This window comes from Enoplosus armatus, chromosome 4, assembly GCF_043641665.1.
Source record: "Enoplosus armatus isolate fEnoArm2 chromosome 4, fEnoArm2.hap1, whole genome shotgun sequence".
Taxonomy (NCBI): domain Eukaryota; kingdom Metazoa; phylum Chordata; class Actinopteri; order Centrarchiformes; family Enoplosidae; genus Enoplosus; species Enoplosus armatus.
In genome coordinates this window covers 9,287,264-9,306,878 of record NC_092183.1, presented here as the reverse complement: position 1 = coordinate 9,306,878, position 19,615 = coordinate 9,287,264, and the positions used below count along the sequence as shown (strand labels likewise).

Genomic DNA, 19,615 nt, shown 5'->3' with positions numbered 1-19,615 from the left:
TTATTGTGCTGTTAATCAAACAGGGTGTAATTATTTGAATAAAATTAAAGCATCAACATGCAACTGGAGGCAGTAAAAATACATGTGGTCGACATGCGGAACAGAAGAAGCAGAAAATGCGCCAATGGGGATGTAAAAGCAATAATGATGCAGTGCGCCTGCGGGGTAAATACAGAGACTTGTGGATTTTATCATAACAATAGTTAATGTGTTATTCAGTCACAATTAATACAATGTGCTAGCTGTGCAACATGGAGACAGTTCATGCAGTGGGTTGGCATGTTGTAAACATGGTGTACCTCGTTCGGGTCCCGTTTCTTGGTAAAGATGTGTCTAATGAAAGTCTCCTGCACTTCTTCCTGCTTGACCAGAAACTGCCACAGACGCTTCACTGGCAGCGCTGAAGGGTGGCTCGTCCTGGAAAGAATAGAACACCTCCAGCATATTAACACACACGCTCATTAAATCAGTTGTATCAGTCCACTGAAGCACAACTAAATGTGTTACACAATATTATTTCTGATTTGTGCCAGTGGTGCTGATCTGAAAACTCCACATATCTGGTGCTTAAGGCAAAACACATGAAATGCACATACAGTAACAGTAAACCCCTACAGTGCGTACAGTACGAGCCATGTGGAAATCTATAGGGGTCACATCTGCTGAAGGATAAAACTTTGAATCTATGGAGATTTAATTCATGATGTTTAAAAGCTGAAGGGTATATCTGTAAGCTTGGAGCGATATCATAAAGGATGAGTTGCTTTGTCTACTCAAAAACCTTTCGAAGCCCCTGGGTGAATACAAACGTACATCAACAAACAACAACTAAGGCTCATGGTGGTACCTGAACGGGGTGTTGGATGGTTCAAACAGGGCCTTGTGTCTGAGCAGGGCGGGACCAGGTGTTGCCGTTTCATCCTGGAGGTGGGTGGAGATATACTTGGAAGGGGGGCCCCCGAAGATCTCCAGCCTTTTCTGCAGCACCTGCTCCCAACGCTGCAGCGTCTTCAGCACAGCGTGACACAGTGGAGAGCCCACAGGCAGATCTGCGTTAAATAGAAGCAGGCACACACAAACAAACAAGAAGGCAATAAGATTAGCTAAGACAGGCAGTGAGAAATGGGGCGGCACTAACCTACATCCTGGACATCAGTACATCAGAGGGGGTGTGGTGTATTTTAGTGTTTACCTAATAGATCATATCCTGCCATTGGGTAAAAGGACTTGAGGTTGACCAACACCAGCTGAACCATTGCCAGACGCATCAAACACCAACTGGGAGGAGAAGAATCAACAACTCAGATTACAATTTTAAACATACTTTAAATGGGTCCAACTGGGGCCATAAAGTTGTGTTCAGACTGAACGTGGAGCTAAATTTAGAGGCAGTGTGACTGAATACAAAGTCAATGGAAAAACACAAACAGCTGTAAACACATGCAGGTTTACTGGAGGCAGCTTGGATTAAAGTGAAGAGGAGTCACTCTTCGCAGTGATAACCACTCAGCTGTGTGTCATTACCTGTATGAATTGTGGTTCGAATGCTCTCTTTGCGGAGAGTTGGGGTCAAACACATCTTCATATTCATCATCGTCTTCATCTTCATCTTGACTGCCCTGGCTCTCCTCTGAGTCATATTCAATTCTGCTTTCTGATGGTGGCAGCGAAGGCTAAAAGATATAACAACAACAACTATGAATAAGACAGAGACACAAACAAAAAATACCCAAATAAAAAATAATTTTTTTAAATTAAATTTTTCTTTCATTTGCTGCCATTCAGCTTTGTTGTTTATTATAGCAGGTAGACATAGCTAGATGACTGCAAATTGCCTGTGTACTTCCATAAGATATGAACTATAACCATAACGATAACATGATCAAAATATAACTATGCCGTTATACATGAACCCTGCATAAGAAACATTATCCTAATGAAAATAAAATAAACTCAAACTAAACTCATGTTAACAGATTTTTCGGGGGTCGTTACTTTGGATTACCTTGGCGATAAAGTAATCCCAAATGCTGAGCTCTGGAGGGACAAATCGTTCTTTAAAGATGGAGGCAGCTTCTTGTTCCACCACAGGGCCGTGCTTGGGACTGGATGGGGGCTCCTCTCTGGATCCGCTGCGCGATGACAGAAGCCTGAACCGTCTGGACTTCCTTTCTGAGCCGCTTGGTGAGGCTGGGGTGTCGAGAGAAAGTGTTTGTTAAATTGCCGCATCTATGATTTCAGCTGTCATCACAACCCTACGCTAAGCCTGACGTGATTTTATTTTGCTAATGGCAATAACATCAGCTGTAAATATTGAACTATCTTCCTAAAAATAGAAGAAAAGAACAGCAGTTTGAAATGTCTAAATTTTGTCAAGTAAACAGGAATTACAGTGGCATTACATCAGGTTTCCTCTACTAACCACGAGAGAGTAGCACGGAGAGTGTGAGGGAAACAGCTCCCACACTAATAGGTTGATGGATTTCACTATGACCCACAGACGGGAACCCAATTAATTTAGCAGGACTGATTTGATTTAGCTACTGGGTCACCTTTAAAAGAAAAACCCCACACAGAGAGACAGCCACTCAGGCAGAACGTCGGAAAGAAAAACCAGATCAGGCAAACTAATCCGTCCTAACCTGGTGGGGGTGTTCTTGTTGGGCTGTTGGGTTTCTCTATGACAGGGGTCCGGGCGCCTCCTCCGAACACCGTCACCCAAAGCTTGCTGTTGAGGGGGTGGGCCACGATGCGAAACAGCTCGTTGCAGGAGTGAGTGGCCATGCCGTGAACAAACAGACTGAGGAAGACAGCAGTCAGTATCTCACAGAGCAGCACAGCTAAGCCTGGCTGGCTCTCCTCACCTGCTGAGCTCAACAGGCGAATCAGAGAGGCGATACCTGGAGAGACGGATGAGAGGAAGGGAAAGCGGGGAAAGAGAAAGGAATGAAGAGAAAAGGACAACAGCATTTTAAGAACCATTTAAAAATGAGTAAACTACAAGGACTGCAGTGTGTATAGTAGATGACCAAAATATTGAGCTTACTAAATAAAATACACAATGTGAAAAAATGCAAACAAAACACACCAAGACCACATTTGCATTTGAAGAAACAGAAAGCAGATTACACTTCCCACTGTAAGTCAATTTATTGATGAATGCGTTAAAAGGTTTAATTAAAGGAAAAGGTTGTAAAGATGGATAATGGGCACCTCCAACCACAGTTAGTTACAGGTGCAGACCAGAAACAGCAAACAAAGGAAAAAGAGATGTTGTCCGCACACTCAAACAAGCTCCCAAAAGTTTGTATTGCTGCATCTTTTCAACCTACAAGATCAAACATTTGTGGTTGGGTTTTTTTTCTCACCTTGTACAGATAACCTCTCATTTTCAACCTCTCAAGTAAAAAGGCTCACAATACTCAAAAACAATGTTTTCTTATTGTGAACAAATCCCATGAAAGGAACCAACAATGTATTGATCCGACTAACAAGCTTATTCCTCAGCGCAAGACCTCCAATTGATGTCCAAAAACTACTAAAAACAAATCAGTGAGCCACGTTGTTGCACTGAGTGACACGTTCCTTCATTATAATGAACATGGTTGTTTATTCTGAGTCAATCCCACATACACCGTCCAGCTACTGTAAATACTCACTAGAGCACTAAATGTGTATTAATCCGGAGCTGAAAACTGTCCTCAGTCCTCACGCACTATTTACTCATGTTTTAGTAACGTTTGATAAAAACGACAGTGACTTGCAGTATAAGGAAATTACTGAGCCTTTTTAAAAAAATCTAACTATATATTCATGACCTGTTTTAAACAATGTACAGTAGTAGTTGCTCAGTAGCAACGAATGAGCTTGGAGTTGAACGGTTGGTAAGTACTAAGAAATTGGTTTGGGTCTTTCACTTGTTGACAAAAAGAAAAATATGCTTTGTTTCTTTTAATTCAAGCAAAAAATGTGTTTGGTTTGGCTCATTTACCTGGCCACTGTGAAGGGGAGGTGTTGGGCTGAACAGACTCATCCATGCTGACAGTTCTGATTGGCTGCTTCTGAGACAGCAACACACTCTGATATACGGTCCCTGTGAAATGGTTCACATGGCTGTGGGAGATTCAACGGGCAAAAGAAAGCAACAACACAATGTCAGTACGAGGTCACAAAGCAAAACATTCATATTACATGTGACATTTTATAAACTGGGTTAGGTGGTGTAAATATATAATGTCTAAATGTTTTATTTTAAATGTGTTAACTTTGTTCTGAATTCTGGGATGATGTTTCTAAGTTACAGGCACTATGATGCAGCTGTCAAGCTTTGTTCAGTCAAGACATGAAATACTAATGGGCTGCATCTCAGGTTACGTCAGTACTCAAGTTCTCGCATCAAGTGACTTTTCAACACATGAACACAAAGAAAAAAACTTGGATGGTTGCAGAGGAAATGTTTACAGAGAATGTTGAATGCTTAAACCACCAGGGAGTTGACTTTCTAATATGCAATAAGTCCCCTTTTAAGCTTCGATGAAAAATCATCAAAAAGAATTAAAAAGTCAAAGAGAACATCACTCAGAGAGGGGCTGTCAGTGTGGTCTTAAAGCACTTCGACAAATGTAATCCCTAAAGTAACACACCGCACTACAGGTACAGGGACCTCTAGTGCTGTTAGGCTTCATACAGATGTACCTGTTGGTTGTTAACGGTTAACTAAATTAAACTGTAGTCAACATGATAACAGAGAGAGAAAAGAGCAGAACACGTATATAAAATACTGTCAACTTGCCGGCAACACTCAACTCCCGCAACCTACATTTTGAAATATCTTTAAAAAAATTCACACACACTCTCACACACTCGGTCTCTTGCTCACACACCCAATAGGAAAAAAACAGAAGCACAATTGCATCAAACCTCTGCAGCGACACACCAGGAGAGTTTATATCATAATTACCATAACAAAGATGGTGTTAAATTAGAAACAGCCTTGCTAATTTTGTTCGACTGCTCAACTAACAAACAGTAAGTGATAAATGGTGGATGTGTACATGGTGGATAAGGAAGATGCAAGTTATGTGAGGTTTGAAATACCAGAGAGCTTGCTCTGTAAAAATAATGAACGTTCACTTTCTTAGTAAAAAAAACAAAAACCTTTTTGACACATAATTTAATTGATACAAGCAATACTGTCTCACTATCACTATAACTCTAAAACAAGGTCTCAGCCTGGTCAAGCATAAGTTAAAATGATTCTGTACAACATCAAGCAATCTGGCTGAACCGTGACAGGAACTCACACAGCAGGACAGCTGTAAGCCAAATGCGTTACTTAAGAAAAAAAAACAATCCCACACACACACACACACACACACACACACACACACACACACACACACACACACACACACACACACACACACACACACACACACACACACACACACACACACACACACACACACACACACACACACACACACACACACACACACACACACACACAAAGTTGAAATCCTACTGGGTTGTTGTCAAAGTGATTGGGAGTTATGGTACGTACGTGTCTTAAATAAACAATGTTCCTCCCATCTGTCAAAACCAGAAATCCAATTAAGTATTTACAATAAGAATGACAAACAGCAGCCTTGCAGCTTTCATAAATCATTCTCAACACGATCAAAACAGACAAGTGACTGTCATATTTTTGGTTTGTATTTTTCTTTTTCTGAAGTCACAGCACGCTTTGTAAAACCACCCTCAAGCATGCGCTAAAATAATTTTTCATGAACAAAGCCTAAGACATCTCGAATAGCATTTTTCATTTTGGTATTACATTTGTAGTGTTAGACTTGAGATGTATGTGTGCATTACCCTCTCATTATAAAGTATGCTTGGTTACCAGTAGTCATGTCCCTTCCCCCTTATCTCTTATCATTCTGCTCCAATAAGTCTAAAAACCTTCTCAAACACGCACACACACACACACAAATGAAACCGGGGGACACAAATTAACATTATTTTTGCCAGCAATTTGTCTTTTAAATGCTAATGCTTAGAATAGGCAGACAGATCACTCTTGATGGATAAATAATCCAGTGCCGGCTAGCGCTGTTAATGGAGTTGTGTCAAGGTGAATGTGGTGGAAAATGAAAAAGTTGTATCAAAGTTAAGCATCGCTTGAAGTCATATAAAGAATTCAAGAAGCTTGCTCAGAGAGATGCTGCAGTGTAGATACCCACTATGAACTCAAACCTTTTTTGAGTCAGGCTGCATGAAAGCACTTTTTCAAACACTGGGCTGGGATCTGCAACGATTTATTTCCCTAGATCCCCGAATCATTGCTCAGAAATGGACAGCTTGACAGCAGCTCAAGGTTTGTGATGTATTAAAGTTCAGTATGCAGCTGCTGATTATGTTTGTCGAACAGTCCCTGCAACATGAAAGCCTAGAGGGTTTAGAGCTTCAAAATATTGGTAACAGGTGAGGCACTTACCTGTGGGTGTGTCCATCACACAGACACTGATATATACAGGCGGACAAGGAGGCAGCCAGTGTGTGCATCACATAGATCTGAAATAATAAATAATTAGTGTTTGAAATGCATGAATAAAATTAAACACACCTAAAAGAACACAAAAAAAACCTTACAAGTCCAAGCATTTGTTTAACATTCACAATACAAACTTTAAAATGAGTTCCAATAATGATATATATATAGTGTTTTGCTTTTATATATGAACAATTTTGATGAATGTATTTATTTTTAAAGAATTGCAGTACTGAGTGGGACATTTTAAAAAACAACTTTAATGGTGTCCCTGTTTCTACATTTATGCAATCAACAGTACCAGAAGAAGAAATGGAAAAATGACAGCAGAGACTGTGTTACCTCATTGTTAACAACATCGGGATGTGGAGGAGAGTCGAGCGCATTGATGGTCTGCAAGATGTCATGGGTCAGATTGGTCAGGTAGACGATGGGATTGGCCACCACCGTCTTCACGTTAGCTGTGCAAGCCATCAGAAGAGGGATCGAGGTTTGTTGAGAACATGGCGTCACTGCTGATTGGATGGAGTCATCCTGTGGGGAGAAAAATGAGAGAGAAACATAATAAAATGTGGGTTCAGTCATTAGAGTATGTCTGCAGGTATACTAACAGATGCACTCATGAATAAACATTACACATTGACAATGTGGATCACGTATCAGTAAATTAAAACATTGAACAGTTTGTTCACAAAAAACACTCATCATATACACTGAGACATACAGTATACTTAACTACACTTCACACACACCACAGTAAACTTAAAAAATAAGAGCAGATTTATTCAACGTTCTCATTTCTTTTTTTAGAGAGTAAAACAGACAGCTCACAAAGGGACCTGGGAAATGAGGGGGTGCTGCTTTGAACTGTGAAACAACAGCCTTTTCCTGAGCCATAATAAGTCATACATGATCCCATACAGCGCATGATGCATTTTCTAGTGTATGTGTGAATGACATTAGATAGGCGATGAAGGGGCGCCTGGTTTTGTGTGTGTTTCCTAGATCCCTGAACATGACTCTCTGTGTGTAAGGATACCACAGGCTTATGTTCGTCACGCTTTATGAATCACATTCAGTTGTCACTAACCTCCTCAACAGAAGCCCTGCACACTGGCTGAAGTTAAGACAAAGATAAATACAAACATTTCCTCGACAACAACAGAGAAATTTGACAACCATGAGACCAGAGCTGGGACAAAAGAAACTGCTTTTATTTCTAAATCAAAGTAGGAGTGCACAAAGGACTCCCACTGCCCATCGACTGCACTAACATTCAAGAGTGTTGCTCCCATGGCGGCTCACTGAGTTGTTTACCTCCTGAAATTTGACTCAACCTTCTAATAGTCAGCCTAAGGCAGGACCTCCCTCAGGAGCTCGGAGAATCAGCACAACCTGTCAGCCTATTGCTGGCGGGGTGCAGGCGATCGCCAGCACAATAAGTAGGTCTCTGTGTGTGTGTGTGTGTGTGTGTGTGTGTGTGTGTGTGTGTCTGTCTTGGGAATCAAGCTTTCATATGGCGTCATGTTCATCTTTCATTTGTACTTTGCCCCTCATCTGCTCAGTACCCTTCCCTTCAAAGAGAATATGTTATCAGATAAATAATACTACAGCTCTGCTTGACGGTGAGCATGTTTTTAAATGCAGCTGATGGTTATTATCTTTTGTGTTGCAAAAAATATATTTTGTTTACATTTACAACGATCACAGTTTGAATGGCCAACAAGTAGCTTATTGATTAATTGACTTATTGTTTTATCACTTTCACCATCAACCTAAAAATCAGTTAGTGCGGTTCTTTAGTGGCAGCAGCTACAAAGCCAGACTTTCTTAGCTACCACTGAAAGATTGTCATGCTCCATCTATCAGTGTCCTTCACTGTGCATCTGTACTTTTTTTAATTACCTGGTGAGACTCTTGAAGCAATAAGATGAGCTCCATGCGTACAGAGGCCAGTCCTCCACCATGGGAGCCATGCAAGCTGCAGTAGCTCAGAAACATCCTCAGTAAGGGCTGGTTACTCTGCAGCCAGTGTCTCCTGCTCCTCTGGCAGTCACCACGAGGACTCCCGGGCTGGAAAAGCATTTTTACTTTATTAGTTTCATACACAAATCAATCAACATCACTGTAAATATGCCAACGTTATCCGTCTGGCTAGTGTTCAAACAAAAGCCCCACAGCGCTAAAAAGAACAATGTTTTAAAACAACGCACATTAATCTGTTCTGTCAACTATAAATAAACCAGTGGGTCTTTGAAATGCAATTTTAATATGTAAATACGCAGTACGTGTACTGTGCAAGGGTGAGAATGTGTAATTATGTTTGCTGCTGAAACTGAAACAATGGAGCAAAATTTACAGCAGCATGTTAGAAGGATGTTTGTAGCCCAACAATATAAACAGAGTTCAAACATTCAGATATCCAAGGAAAAATGCTGCAACAATTTTTCAATAAAATACAATTTTTCAAACTATGTTATAGTGCTGTTGTCTTAATTCTTTATTACAGCAAGTGTTGCATTGATTTTTCCTCATGAACATCTGACAGATCTAGAAGCAGACAGCTATCTACACCCACCTGTTCCTCCTCCACCAACCCAGAAACAGGGGCATCACCCTGGACAGACAGCTCAGGCAAGCAGGGCTTGTAGCTGCAGCAACGCTGGAGAGCCACCACCTGGAGAACACAGGATTTTATCTTAAAATCAATTCATCAAGAAGGAATTCATCTTGCATGAGTGGGAATGAAAGCAAAACATTTCACCAAATTGTCAAACAGGAAGAGGCAAACAATTTTGTTAGAGAAAAACCACTGGAGTTATTACCAATATGATGTTTATATGCACCGACACAGTGCGCACACAGAGATGAAATCTTGAAACATCGAGCATGAAGACAGGAGGGATGTGTGAGAGTTGTGCAAGTTATAAAAGTTTTATTGAGTGAACCTAAGGGTGCAGCCAGACTAATGCTTCACCACACAGATGGATATTATTAACAATATTTAAACGGAAAGAATATTATGGATTTGACCTTTAAGTCTGTAAAAGTGTTTAAATATGCGTGTGCCGTTACCTCTCTCTCTAACCACTGGTAGAGCTGATAACGTAGCTTCCCTCCATCCAGTTCATACCCCGTCGACAGGGTCCGGAGCTCATTGGTCATAATCTTCAAGCAGGCAGTAAACTTCAGCTGGGCCGCCAAGATGTCATCAGATGGTGCTATGAAGTCGTTGCCGTCCTGACTGTCCTCTCCCGTCATTGTCTCCATTAGCGGCGACATGGCTTCCTGCGTGTCCTGGAACACACTGCTGCTGTCTGCAGTTCTACCGCTCTGACCATTTTTAGTTTCGTCCTCTTCATCATCTTCATCATCTCTGTCACTGTCCCACTTCAGCTCCAGGGACTCATCTGGAATTGTCAGTGATGGCTGGCTCCAGTCAAAACTTAACACTGAATCTGACTGGCTGTTGGATAAGCTGTTTCCATCCGACTCGTAGCCGTTCAGAGCGGGCTGAGACCAATCCGGGTCTGAGGTTTGTCCATTCTTGCTCCCAACGCTGAGTTCAGTAGCGATGCCTGTATCCTCCTGGTTGGGGAGCTTGGAATGCTTGCGGACTTTGGGCATCTTGGAGAGGATTTCAAGTGCCAGCATGGGGCAGCCAGCTTGCAGGTGTGCGTATGCAGCTGTGAAAAACAGTCTTCTCTCCTCCAGGCTGATGGAGTCGGCCCTGCGACCTTCAGCGGTCAGGCCAACTTTAGCCTTCTCTGAAGAGCCAAAATGACGGCGAAGAAGGAGTGGGTGAGTACGAAGGTAGGTGTAAAAATTGAAAACCTCAGGGTTACATGTAGACACAGGTGAGGAACCTGTCATAGATACAAAGAGACAGAAAATTGGCTTTTATCTGTGTTGGTGGTAAAAAACAGCCACCTTTACTGCTTTAATCACAGTACCTGCAAGGAAACGCTGTGTAATTGGATTAGGCACAGAAATAGAGCTTTTGCTGGCCTGACTGCATCTTTGTTGAACTTCTAAACAAATTGAGACATGCGGCATGTGAGCACTTATACACAGACAAACTGCATTCTGTGGTCACTTAAAAGGCGAGTAGAGGGTAGATTTGGGAGTTCAAAAACTGACAGTTTATTGAGAGCGGCCGGTGGACAAAAAAGTGATGCATTAAGTTCACTCTTTCATCCAGGTACAAACAATCTCAAAAGGACCACACAATTCATACTGAAAACCCAGCCTGGACAGCACATCATCTATCAAGTAGAAGAACCATTTAGCCAGTGTTTTCTTCTCTGTGAGCATATTAAATGTGCTTTAAGAACATAATTTTGGAACACATGTAGCACAGGGATGTTAAACTGGGACTGGTTGGCTCTTAAGTCAAAGGGAGGTTCATATTAAGTTCACTTGTTCATCTATTCATAAAGGCAGGCTTTGTATATTTTCTTCTGTGTCCATCTGTGTTACTTTGCTTTGTCAATCTCACAGTGCCAACCCGCCTGGTTTTACCTGCAATGCTGCATTTGACGGGCTGGCAATGTCCACAAGGTGAACAGGGTATTGAGAAATTTCAAAGGCTTCTGACAATACAAACTTTGCATAAGAGCACTGCAGACCTACCAGCATCACATTTGCCCTCAGTGGACCCAGAGCTGGCGCTGTTACAAGGCTGATCGAGTAGAGTGTCCAAGGCCCTGCTGTAGTCCTCCAGGACCCAGTGAGCCATGCTCCGCAGGAACGGGTCCTGGTGGGCTCGAATCTGAAACACAAAGAGAATTATAATAGCTGCTGGAAAGTCTAATAACAATGGGTAGTTTGATTAAATAGGACATTTTCGCCAGTAAAAACAATGGCTTGTGGAGGCTATGACATAAACAAACTCTGCACCTGTTTGTCTTGTCCCAGAACATGTCTCTGGAGGATCTTCTTGTAGGTGGATGCTGTCTCGAACTCAGACTCATACAATCTGGAGATCACCAGGGCCAGCTGCAGGTCCTGCATTTTCTCTAAACACACCTGGAGGAGGAAATAAAGATAGATATCACAGTTGGTTTCTGAGCTATTGGCACAGTACTGAATGGGATGAGATAAGACAAGACATAAGCAGACAAATAATGTATATTCTGGATATAAAGTAATCCAGTAGGAAATAACGTCCCCCCGAAGTCATAGCTTTCCTGTTTATCTGTTAAAAAAAAGGAAAGAACCAAAAAATAAAAGTCTGAGCACACAGCAAAGAGTTAGTAGATAGTTGACGTTGTTGTAGTTGTCCCCAACTGATAAAGTGTGAGGTGCATTTCAATGAGACTACCTCCCAGCCAGAGAGACCACGCAAAGTCAATGATAGCCCTTTGCCTGGGTGACACTCATTTCCATAAAAGCTCCAGTTACTCACACAGATGAAATAATGTGACTCATTGCTCCGGGGACATTTGAAACAGAAATAACCTTGATGAGTAATAAAGGTCAAGCAAACAAGATGACCAGAAACAGCCCTCTTGATGCGTGAGCAAAAAGATGGAGAGCTGTAGGTTTTTTGTGGCGTAACCCAAACCTGATAAATGGCAGAAATTCTAGCTGTGACTAGTGCTGCTGGTTTATGAATGTGACAACATGCTATTGAAAATTCCCACAAAAAGGAGGAAAGACAGCGACACCCATCAACTGCAAATCAATAATTCTTCAGTGCATTGTGCTAAAAGCTCCTGGCAAAGACACCACTGTGGGGATGAGCTGTTTTAATAATAAAAACGATGCCGCACACTACTGGTGGTGAGGTCTGTTTTTGTAAATGTGGTTTCAAACACTGCCCTTGACTGTGACTTGTTGGAATAAAAAGACACAATTACAATGCTACAGACATTTTGTAAAAACAAATGAGCAGCACTTCACCACTGAAAGCAAGGTTTTTAACTTTGGCAAGTGGCATTGCAGCGGAAGGAACAAGTTCTTCTTGCAAACAAAGTGTCATTTCTATTTTCCACTTGCCTCCACAGCATCCTTCAGGGAGCCGGCTAGAAGGAAGAAGGCTGCAGAATGCTGGAACCGCTGCTTTCCCAACAGAGAAAAGGCATTTTTCAGTGCTGCTTTCCTCCACCGGTCCTCGCTGAAGTTGTTGCGGAAAAAGTCTGTCATTTTGGCATTCTTCTGAGACCTGGAGAGAAAGACATTATGAATTCAAAACAACAACAGTGGTGTCATGTCTTCAGTGACCTGACAGAGCTAATCCTGGTTATGGGTAGGGGCAAAATTTGTGATGACTGTATGTGCATGTGTATTTCATATGCATATGTTAGTTTTGCTTACCTGTACAATCCCCAGACCACTGCCTTCTTTTTCAGCGCGAGGTAAAATATAGCTGCATCCAGAGGATCATTGTTTCTCTGTAAAGAAGCCCTGGCAACCTGACAAAATAAATGAACAAAATACATTCAGCTCACTCGCCAGCCTATGCAGTTTTATCCACAGAACAAGTTGTAGCTTTATGGGTCATTTCAGGGAATAACTCAAACTAAAGTTATAGTGCTGTATTTTATAGCAACCTCAGTTTCACTTTCACCTACCTGACAGCAATTCATTTATAAATTAAGCAATCAATATGAAGTACACAGGGCTAACACGCTAATGGCCAACCTTCAAAGCCTTTATGTGTATTCTATTTCTATGTGACTATAGCATCTTTAAAATAATTCTGCGCAAGTTCTGTTTGGAGAAAAAGGAGACAACCCTGATCAAAATGAGTTTAGTCTATGTGTTGTTTAGTGTCAGACCAACAGTTTAAAACACAAAGATATTCAGTTTACTACCAAATAAGCAAAGCAGAAAATCTTCACATTAGAGAAGCCAGAAATAGAAGGTGTTGGGCTTTTTTTTGTTGAACAAATCGCCACATTCAAATGTAGTTTCAAATATAAATGGAAACTGTATATTAAACTTAACTCCACAGAGGTACTGGCTTTTCCGTTCCATATATACCTCCTCTTTTACACTGATTTACTACTGGACAATCTGCAAATTTGTACTTCAAAATTAGACAACCGAACTGGCACTGGGTCACTGTTTCAGATTCGAGCACAGCCACCTAAATGTATAATGATCATTAACTAATGTCATTAGCTGCCTCACCTTCTCAATACACCTGCGTAGCTTGTTGGTGCTGCGCAGCCACCAGCCCACACCCATGGAGCGCAGCTCAGGCCAGGTGGGCTCCCCCTTCTGCAGGGCAGGCAGCATGTTCAGCAGCTCCTCCTCAGCTTCAGAGTGGAAGGCCCAGGCATAATGACATGTTGACAAGCCTGCAGAGAAAAGAATGTGGGACATGTGAAACTTACATAAAGTCCTGCATGTTCATACAAGATGAAAACACATTAAGGCATTTTGGAAAAAGAACTAAATGTGTTAATTTTGAGGGACATCTGCCCTACTAATAAAAATGTATTTGTAAATTTGGTCTAGTTAGATTAGAAAAAGAACATTTGTATCGATGTGAAAGTGGCCCTGTACGAGTGTGTTGAATGCTACAGTCTTTGCCTGCTCGTCCGCGATGAAATGCTCCAATGAAACAGTTTGACAACCACTATCACACTGTACCTTGCCGTAGCAGCTGTGCTCGGTGTGCTGGAGGCAGGGAGGTTGAGAGGAAGGTATGGAGTCTGACGGCCAGCAAGAACTTGAGACCACACTCATCCAGTGTCTCTCCACCTGGTAAATGAATGACAGACGGCTCTTACTGCGACTTCAAAACATAATAAAATTGTGTTGTGGAACGGAGCTCTTATCTGATGCATTTCTAGTCATTTCAAGAGCCCTTATTTTATGTTTTTATTTCCCTGCCGTACCTTTACTCTTGACCTGGCTGTCCTTGAGGTCTGTGCTTGTGGTAGCGATGGTGTCGGCCAGCGCCATGAGAGACATCTGCTCCATACGGGTTAAGCCTGGCAAACTGGAATGAAGGAGGTGACTGGACAGAACCTGGGCATGTTCTGGACCAAAGTATGTTGGACTGTACTGGGACAGGTCAATAACCTAAGGACAGTGAACAAGACAGAGGACCGTCTGTAAAACGAATTATATGGTAGACAACACATAATAAAAAGGAAGCAGGAAATAATGTATTTTAAGGCAGCAATATATCTAAAATGAATCTTGACATGCACAATTCTGCATGTTTAAGCTACACACTGGAATAAAAGAGCCCAAAATATAGCTGTCCACTCTCATTTTTATGAATTCTCTTTTAGCCAAGCACAAGCCAACAGAAACTGACCTTGTTCCCCGTTTCCTCTTGATCGTTGTCCAGAGGTTCCAGGTCTGCTATGCTGGGTGTTTGAAAGAGCTCATCATAAGCATCAGTGTGACTGGAACTGTGCCCACTATCTCCGCTCACACTGCCCACTTTATCTGTAGGGAGGCACAAGACAGAGCTAAATTACATGCATTACATAAGAGGGGAGACAGCAGATTACATTAAAATACCAAAGAGCAGGAAAGTCTTTGCTGTATACATGTTTCTGCTTTCATTATTCTCAGTGGTGTCCCCAGAGACACAATGAGGAAAAACTAGAAGAACAGGGAAGGGTAGTAAAAATGGTAGTTGCTTTTCCAATGTAAATATTGTTTCTCCGCAGAACATTTTTGTGTTTGTCAGACTTAACAAAACAAAATTTTCACTCTTTTCAATTCAGCACAGAAGAAAATGTATCTACATTCTACCTAATTTTATTCAGTTGTTATCTATAAGTCTTTTAAGGTTAGTATAGTCCAACATTTCTAAGCATCTCTATCTCCATAGTTTTTCTTTTTCTTTGTGTTAATTGCTTTTTAAAGTGATGAGTGGTCCGGCTCTAGCTTTATGTTCAGACCTGTTATTTCCTGCACAGTCTGAGATCAGCAGGTGAAAACACTTTGCTAACAAAATAAAACAAAAAACACAAACAAAAAAAACCCCTAGGCAATGCCTTTGTAGACAGTGCAAGACATTTCTGCACAACTGTGCCTTAAATAAACTCACTATAATTGGCTTGCATTCAATAAATCATTTTTTTGTAACTTTGTACTGCAAGTTAACATCCTTTGTCCATTTTTTGCTTGGTTCATTATTGTCATTTTCCAACTTCATATTTTCTGAATATGATTATATTTTCAGTACTTTGCTTTACTTGGCTTATGTTCAATACTAATGAAATAAAGTTTACTATTATTTTAGTCATTACTGAATATTATTATTCTAAAACCAGGTGTTGTATACCAACCAGGTTTTGGCAATGTGTCCTCATCAGCTGCTAGAAGCGCGTACAGAGGCAGGGGAGGGATGGAGCTTATCTCTGTGTAGTCAGGGGTGGAGTTCTCAGTTTTGCTGAACATCTTCCGGTCTCTGGCTGTGCTGCCTCCAGCGCTGATGGTTCGAGAGCGCACACGTTTCTCTGGATTGGTGGTACTGTCTTTAAGTGCCACAATTTCTCCGGCAATGCATTTCACCAGGTGGGAGAGGATGGCTTTGGCACGATAAACCTTAAGACAGATAAATTATGTTACATATTTATATTTTGAACATAAGTCAAATATTGGTTGGTCTGCTTTGCTACAGCTTCAACCCTTCAATTATAATAACAACTGGAAAAGGTGCTTAAATAGAGAACTAATAATTAAAAGAAAAGATAAAATACATTTAAGTATAGACAGTAATTGAGTAATTTCTCTAACTTACCTTCCCTAGATCCATGAGCTCCAGTAACTGTACAGGATGGTACTGGGGCAGAGTGGGAAAGAGTTGGTGAGCTGCTTCAAAAAGCCCAGAATCTTCCATCTCTGCAGGCAGGTCATAAACTGTTCTCTTCCCACTGAGTTTCTGAGCCAGGCTCATCATCGATCTTGTCAGGGCCTTTTTCGGAGGGGCCAGAGAAGACATGGGGGCCCCAGGGCTGAGACCCTCCTCCTGGCTCTGTCTGACGGCTGAGATTATGGAGGAGACGCTGCTGCTGATGTCTATATCTTGGGCGATTGGGGCATTGGGTTTGGGTGGTGCTGGGGGCTGCCACTGGGAGTAGACGTGCATCTCACAGTCCATGCCTACCACCAAGATGCCATCTCGCACCCAGGAGAGAGAGACTGGAATGGGTAATGAGCCTTCAACAGAGGAGACCAGATGGACTGATCGAAGCAGAACCAGGCGAGACAAGCTCTGGTCTCTGCTGGCATCAGATGAGAGACAGAGTTCTGGAGGCTTCCCAGAGAGACGGCCGTACATGTAAATCTTTGTCCCAATGCCGACAGTCAGAACATGTGACCCGTTCTCTTGGGAGACCCAGTCCAAATGAACCAGGCTCTTACTACTAGAACCATGGCAGTTCTCGTTAGGTATAGAGAAGACCACGTTACTTGGAATATTGCCACTCCCAGTTGTGCTATTGCTAATACCATAGTTAGCTGTGGGATCTGTGCCATCCAGGACTATAGTCTGCTCCAGAATCCACTGCGAACCACCAGTGGACTCACACTGGAAGATGCCAATGTGGACCAATGGTTCTCTAGTGTTTGCTGGGTTGGGGCTTGGAGTGAGATTTGGGCTACGCTGTACAGTCAGGGTTGGGGTCAAGTGGGTGTTGTTGTTGTTGTAGTGCACATAAGGGGAGGAAGCAAGGGTAGGAGGAGAAGTCAACAGTCCGACAGAGTTCAGATGAGGTGTTGAGTTCAGAGGCATGTTTGGCATCTGCCTGTAAGCAACTGCAATCAGTCCAGTGTGACAGCAGCTGACCTCTACAGGGCAGCCTTGCACATTTACTGCGCTGCTGTTGGGAAGCCTCTCCTCCACCAGGAGAGGCCATTCCTCCCACTGGTACACCAGGTTGTCCATACTGGAAGGTTTTGTTGCAACGACATTACACCTCCAGAAGCGCACCTTTCCATCAGAACAGGAAGTAGCAAGGAGGTAAGGCACACGGCCAGCTGGCAGAGAACACGACGCGCTCAGGTGACCTAAGAATAGAGATGACAATTCACTTTTAGGCAAGGAAGTTTTTCTCAATATCTTTATGTTTTCAGCCCTTCATCAAAAAATCAAAACATTGATTTGAATCAATGTTCTAAATCGTTTGCTAACTGAAGCATCATTTCTTGAAGGTCCCATGGCGACACAAAATTTTCACTTTTGTCTATACCGGTGTCTGTAAAGACCTCAGTAGCTGCTAAATTTCTTTATCTGTGGTCTGCTATTAAACTGGCACATTTACATTGAGGACCCTGTTTTAATTCCATTATAACAATACTGTTTAGGCGCAAAAAGGAATGTAATTATTATTACTACTATAATTAATACCAACCCTGCTGCTGCTATCAATGTTGCCCTTTTTTTTACACAGAATGCCTTGTGTTGTGCTCATGGACTATGTACTTGTCCTGCAAGCTGTGATGTTTGTCTCCTGCATTTCACAGAGGAAGTTCATAGACGTATGTCATGTGTATTTGAGTGTGTCCTCATTGTCCCTCACCTGCTGAGGGTGTAACACTGATGGCTTCCACCCCTTCTGGCAGAGCCATCTCTTGGCTGTATAGCCTGTGTGTTGTGAGGCTGAGGCGACATGCACTCTGCAGATTGGAGGTGCAGGGTTTACTCTTCTGAGTTACTGGAGAACTGAACGTGTCAAAGTTAAACTGAGAGCTGTTCATAGGAGAAGCTGTGGTGGCATCCTTGTCAGTCGTGGTCTCTTCTGTGGGGACACAAACAGGAAGAGGGAAACCTCATTTAGAAAAACCAAGACAATTTCTGTTCCCACATTATTCATTTGTATAAATTACTTTGTGACTGACACTGCATTTGAGCCATTATTTGCATTTGAAGAGTCCATAAATATATTTTTTGTTAGAAAAATTCAGTTCACAGAATATTCTGAAACACTGTCCACAATTTCTTGGGGTGTTCAAAAGCAACTACTATTTCTACATGATCAATTCAGAGTTATTGCTCACTAACGGATATCACAATTTGGTCAAATTTCCAGTTCTTGTAACTTTCTCTAGGGTAAAACTGTCCTGATACAAGCGCTTCTTCAAGTTTTTTATTTAAAGTACCCACCCATGGTGACGGGTCGAGCTGCAAGATGGAGATGCCACATGTGTAGGAGCGAGCGACCTGTTGGGGTCAATTCGACCACCACGAGGAAAAAACGTGCCGAGAAGGCCGGCTCGCTAGAGGCTGCAGGGAAACACACACACACACACACACACACACACACACACACACACACAGAATATCAATGAACAGCGCCACTATCGATGTGTTTGATGGTGGTGCAAATGTTTGATATTAAACCTTAAAAATATCTACATTTTAAAGCACAGATTTAGAAAAAGTAGATTTTGTTTATACCAGTGTGAGGAGAATCAGAAGTTTCCTGCGTGCTCTCCGTTCTCTCACTGCCGAGGATCAGATCCTCCTCAAAAACATGCAGGAGCTGGGTCTCCTTCCCCTGCTGCAGAGAACAACAGCTATTACGATACAGACACTCATCCACTACGCAAACACGCTGACACAGACACAAGTTGTGTTAATGTTACACAAACACACACATATGCACACACACACTGCCTGAGGGGATGAGAGAAAGTATGCTCTGCACCCATTTTTTTTAAATGATCGACCTTTCACATTCAGAAGTCAACTGCAGAATATCTTATGCTACCAATGGTCTAGAATTCAACTATGGCTATTAAATATATTACAGTTTATATATCCTTTATGTCAGGGGATAAGTTTATGTTAATATTCTTTTCAGGCAGAAAAGACAGACAATGATCAGAGAGAGAGCAAGAGCAAGGCACCTTTGTTTAAATACACAGTTATACATAATGTATACTTACAAAGCCAGTAATGACATCCAGTTCTATAATACAGCCTGGTTTAGCTGTGGATTGCTGACTGATGATGTTGAACACCTCCCCAACATATTTCTAAAATGAAACAAACATTAACATTTTCATTATTTCACTATTATCAAAACATACAGTTAATGAGCCAATTGTGCTTCAGAAAATTTAAAAAAATATTACTATTATTTG

At 41.9% G+C, this 19,615-nt stretch overlaps 1 protein-coding gene across 1 annotated transcript in view; it reads right to left on the bottom strand.

The window, feature by feature from the left end:
- The window catches only part of LOC139283777 (dmX-like protein 1), a 46,441-nt gene that overhangs the window by 13,360 nt on the left and 13,466 nt on the right, over positions 1 to 19,615 (bottom strand). Inside the window, exons 14-41 of the mRNA XM_070903814.1 lie at positions 19,418 to 19,507; positions 18,927 to 19,029; positions 18,633 to 18,752; positions 18,049 to 18,267; positions 17,271 to 17,536; positions 16,269 to 17,114; positions 15,814 to 16,072; positions 14,829 to 14,962; positions 14,401 to 14,587; positions 14,153 to 14,263; positions 13,688 to 13,857; positions 12,869 to 12,966; positions 12,551 to 12,716; positions 11,443 to 11,578; positions 11,216 to 11,347; positions 9,626 to 10,416; positions 9,129 to 9,227; positions 8,456 to 8,623; positions 6,893 to 7,084; positions 6,497 to 6,573; positions 6,243 to 6,248; positions 3,992 to 4,113; positions 2,643 to 2,900; positions 2,006 to 2,190; positions 1,525 to 1,673; positions 1,193 to 1,278; positions 848 to 1,049; positions 300 to 417 (exon numbers count right to left, since the gene is read on the bottom strand). Of these exons, the coding sequence (XP_070759915.1) occupies positions 300 to 417; positions 848 to 1,049; positions 1,193 to 1,278; positions 1,525 to 1,673; positions 2,006 to 2,190; positions 2,643 to 2,900; positions 3,992 to 4,113; positions 6,243 to 6,248; positions 6,497 to 6,573; positions 6,893 to 7,084; positions 8,456 to 8,623; positions 9,129 to 9,227; positions 9,626 to 10,416; positions 11,216 to 11,347; positions 11,443 to 11,578; positions 12,551 to 12,716; positions 12,869 to 12,966; positions 13,688 to 13,857; positions 14,153 to 14,263; positions 14,401 to 14,587; positions 14,829 to 14,962; positions 15,814 to 16,072; positions 16,269 to 17,114; positions 17,271 to 17,536; positions 18,049 to 18,267; positions 18,633 to 18,752; positions 18,927 to 19,029; positions 19,418 to 19,507 (5,490 nt within the window). The remainder of the gene's footprint in view (positions 1 to 299; positions 418 to 847; positions 1,050 to 1,192; positions 1,279 to 1,524; positions 1,674 to 2,005; positions 2,191 to 2,642; positions 2,901 to 3,991; positions 4,114 to 6,242; positions 6,249 to 6,496; positions 6,574 to 6,892; positions 7,085 to 8,455; positions 8,624 to 9,128; positions 9,228 to 9,625; positions 10,417 to 11,215; positions 11,348 to 11,442; positions 11,579 to 12,550; positions 12,717 to 12,868; positions 12,967 to 13,687; positions 13,858 to 14,152; positions 14,264 to 14,400; positions 14,588 to 14,828; positions 14,963 to 15,813; positions 16,073 to 16,268; positions 17,115 to 17,270; positions 17,537 to 18,048; positions 18,268 to 18,632; positions 18,753 to 18,926; positions 19,030 to 19,417; positions 19,508 to 19,615) is intronic.